Below are 3,154 nucleotides of genomic sequence, written 5' to 3'. Positions count from 1 at the left end.
TATATATATATATATATATATATAGATAAATTTTTAATTTAGGACTTAAACCTTAAAAAAAATTATCTAGCATCATTTCCTTGCTTCTTTTAATATTCAACATTTGAAAATTACCCAGAAACGTTCGACTACTAAAAAAATAATTTTGAAGCCCAATAATAATGTTTGGATATCTGGTGTAATACTTAATAAGTACATAAAAAACGTCTGATTATTAAGAAAAATGATTTTGAAAAAGTCATCAATTGCTTCATGCTTCATACCATGAAATCCTAGCTTGCTAGCTAGCTTTACGACTTATCATTATTGTTGAATGTGATTTTTCTTATACTTTAAATCATAGCTTTCATTACATGGTGTGCGTGTAATCTAGGTCTTAGAAAAAAATTATTAGTAGTATTCAAGTCATCATGCTTTTGATTATTATTGTTATTATTAATGATTTTTTATTATAAATTGATGACTTTTTTATGTTACACGCTTCAATTTTAACGGCTGTATACGATACAATTCAATTGTAGTATTAACAAAGTTTTCGTCAATTTCATGTCAGACTTTGTACACAACTAAGATTAAAAAGTTCTAAACTCTAATACAAATTGACACTTTTCTTTTTTTTCATAAATGAAACAAATTGATTTTAATGGGAGTAAAATTAATCCAAGAGGTGATCATCTCTCAGTTCATACGACCAAGACAATGGCGCAACATATTAGCAAATCATTTAAGGGGCGCAAAGAAAATAATACCACTAAAAGAAGTGTCCTCAAAAGAGAAATTGAGATTCCATATCCTTATATATATCTTTATCTCCTATCCCATTCTTCTTTGTCAAAACAAAAAAACGAGAATAGAGAGGGTTCAAATTATACAAAGAAACACGAATCTATATGACTCAAAAAAGTCGAATGTAAGGTGAGGTTGCATACTATAAACCCATAATGGTTTGTCCCTTCTCGGACTACCCCTTTTACAATATAAAAAAATGAGTTAGTGTTATTTACTAATAAACCGAAATACTTTCTATTGTTTTTTCATATATGAAACCGACTCTCATTTTACTTTGAAAATACCCTAAAACTGGATTTGAGAGTATAGAAAAATGTACTTTTAAATTTAGATTTATATGGATTCAAATAAAAAATAACGCAAAAGTATATTGTATCTTTTTCAAAAATTCATACAAACCCAAACTCAAGCCTTAAAATCTATAGCCCTAAATAATCAACAAGGGATAATCTAAATCATCACATTAGCAATATAAAACAATTTAGGGCGTTAAAAAGTTTCTATTCAAACTTTGGGCTTGAACCAAGGAATTAAAACCCAAACTCGAACTCTTCTTTTAATGATCATATGATATCAGATTACGAAAAATAAGATTCGAACTCGTACCAACGACAAACACTCTCCGTGCTCTTTAATTACGCAACACACATCATAAAAATTGCGACTACCCATTTGAAATAAAATTTAAAAAAAAAAATGAACAAGGGAAGAAGAAGAAGAAGAAGAAGAAGAAGAAAACAAGACCGGCAGGGGTAGACCCCTAGAAATAGAAAAAGAAAAAGAAAAATAAGCTTTTGCTTGACTTCCCCATCACGCGTGGACTGAAAAAAAAAAAAAAAAAAACAACTTCACCCATACGTACGTCTGTGTCGGTGACTGACGGGCGAGTAACTCTTACACAATTTTTTATTATTAGGAAACGTTTTTTATTGTTTTTTTTTTTATAATTTTAAATGAAAATATTAGGTGAAGTCAAAAAGTCGTCGTCGTCTTGGCAGGGCAGTGGAATTCGCACGCCAGCTTTTTTCCACCGCCCATTTGTAATTATTTTCCACAAGAAAAATACCAAGGTCCAATCAGAGCTTGCCACGTATATGAATTGAGGCTAAAGAAAATGAGTACGAGTCAAATTGACTAACATGCCCCTACTTTCTAGAAAGTCCCTTGCGGTGGCATCATGGGCATTCTTGGTAGGTACAAAATTGAGCCAACGACTTCATGACAATGCCCCTTTATATAAAGGGTCTTGATGTTCCAGAGTTTCTGGGGAAAGCTGTTTAAAGGGTCTTTTTTCCATCAGAATTCTCAATGGCCAAGTTTCTCTCCTTCCTCTTCATTTTCTCCGTCTCACTTTTTATTTCGGCTTCGATCGCCGGAAAAAATGACGAATTTGCCGAAGTTAAAAAGAAGAAGGGAATTCGATATCGAAGCGAGAAGATGAGCGTCTTTGAATTCTACTGGCACGATATAGTGAGCGGTTCAAACCGGACGTCCATGATGGTGGTGCCCCCGGCCCCGAATGCCACGGCCAACGGGTTCGGCGTCGTGAATATGATCGACAACCCGTTGACGGCCGGGCCGAGCCCTAATTCCAAGCTAATTGGACGAGCCCAAGGATTTTACGCCTTGGCCTCGCAAGAGCGAGTGGAGTTATTGATGGTTATGAACTTCGTCTTTGTCCAGGGCAAGTACTGCAATAGTACCATAAGTGTGCTCGGTCGAAATCCGGTTTTCGACGCTGAGAGGGAGATGCCGGTGATCGGCGGCAGTGGGCTTTTCCGGTTTGCTCGGGGCTATGTTAAGCTCAAGACTAATGACTTCAATCTAACCACAGGAGATGCTGTTGTTAAGTATACTGCTCATGTGCTGCATTTTTGAATTTTGATGTTTTGGTTGGATACTTTTTTGGGCCACTTTATTTTTTGTCATTTGAATAATAATAGCTTTTTCAATTATTGTGTTGGCCACTTCTGGCCTATGCTGCCCCAGTGCTTTTGTATTTTTGTACCCTATTGAATTGGCTTTGCCTTTAGTCATGAAATAAATAGATATTACTTCGAATTTCGTGCATAGACTCTAGTACATTGGCCTACATTGGTCCAAATTCATGATGAAGATGTCATAATTTTCATAGTTATATTCATGGTTTAAATTTTAGATTGATATATAAAAATTTTGATGAAGTTTGAGTTTAGTTGAATCGTCCCACTTATTTTTTTTTGGGTTTGTGCAGTGATTTGGTTTGAGAATGTGATCAAATTTGATGCCTCTACAATTTTACTTAACCCGAATTTTTAAATTTTCAAATAAGATATATTTTAGGTTTAACTATCTAATTCGCATTATGATGAGTTTTAATTTGGTT

The 3,154-nt window shown here is 34.2% G+C and overlaps 1 protein-coding gene across 1 annotated transcript; it reads left to right on the top strand.

Moving 5' to 3' along the window:
* The first annotated feature begins 2,036 nt into the window (after positions 1–2,036).
* LOC131149926 (dirigent protein 19-like) lies at positions 2,037–2,859 on the top strand. Its single transcript, XM_058100727.1, has one exon. The coding sequence runs from the start codon at positions 2,098–2,100 to the stop codon at positions 2,665–2,667; it is 570 nt and encodes a 189-aa protein (XP_057956710.1). The 5' UTR covers positions 2,037–2,097; the 3' UTR covers positions 2,668–2,859.
* Positions 2,860–3,154: the final 295 nt, after the last annotated feature.

Source organism: Malania oleifera, chromosome 2, assembly GCF_029873635.1.
Source record: "Malania oleifera isolate guangnan ecotype guangnan chromosome 2, ASM2987363v1, whole genome shotgun sequence".
In the NCBI taxonomy this organism is placed as follows: Eukaryota; Viridiplantae; Streptophyta; class Magnoliopsida; order Santalales; family Ximeniaceae; genus Malania; species Malania oleifera.
This window is presented reverse-complemented; position numbering and strand designations above follow the sequence as displayed.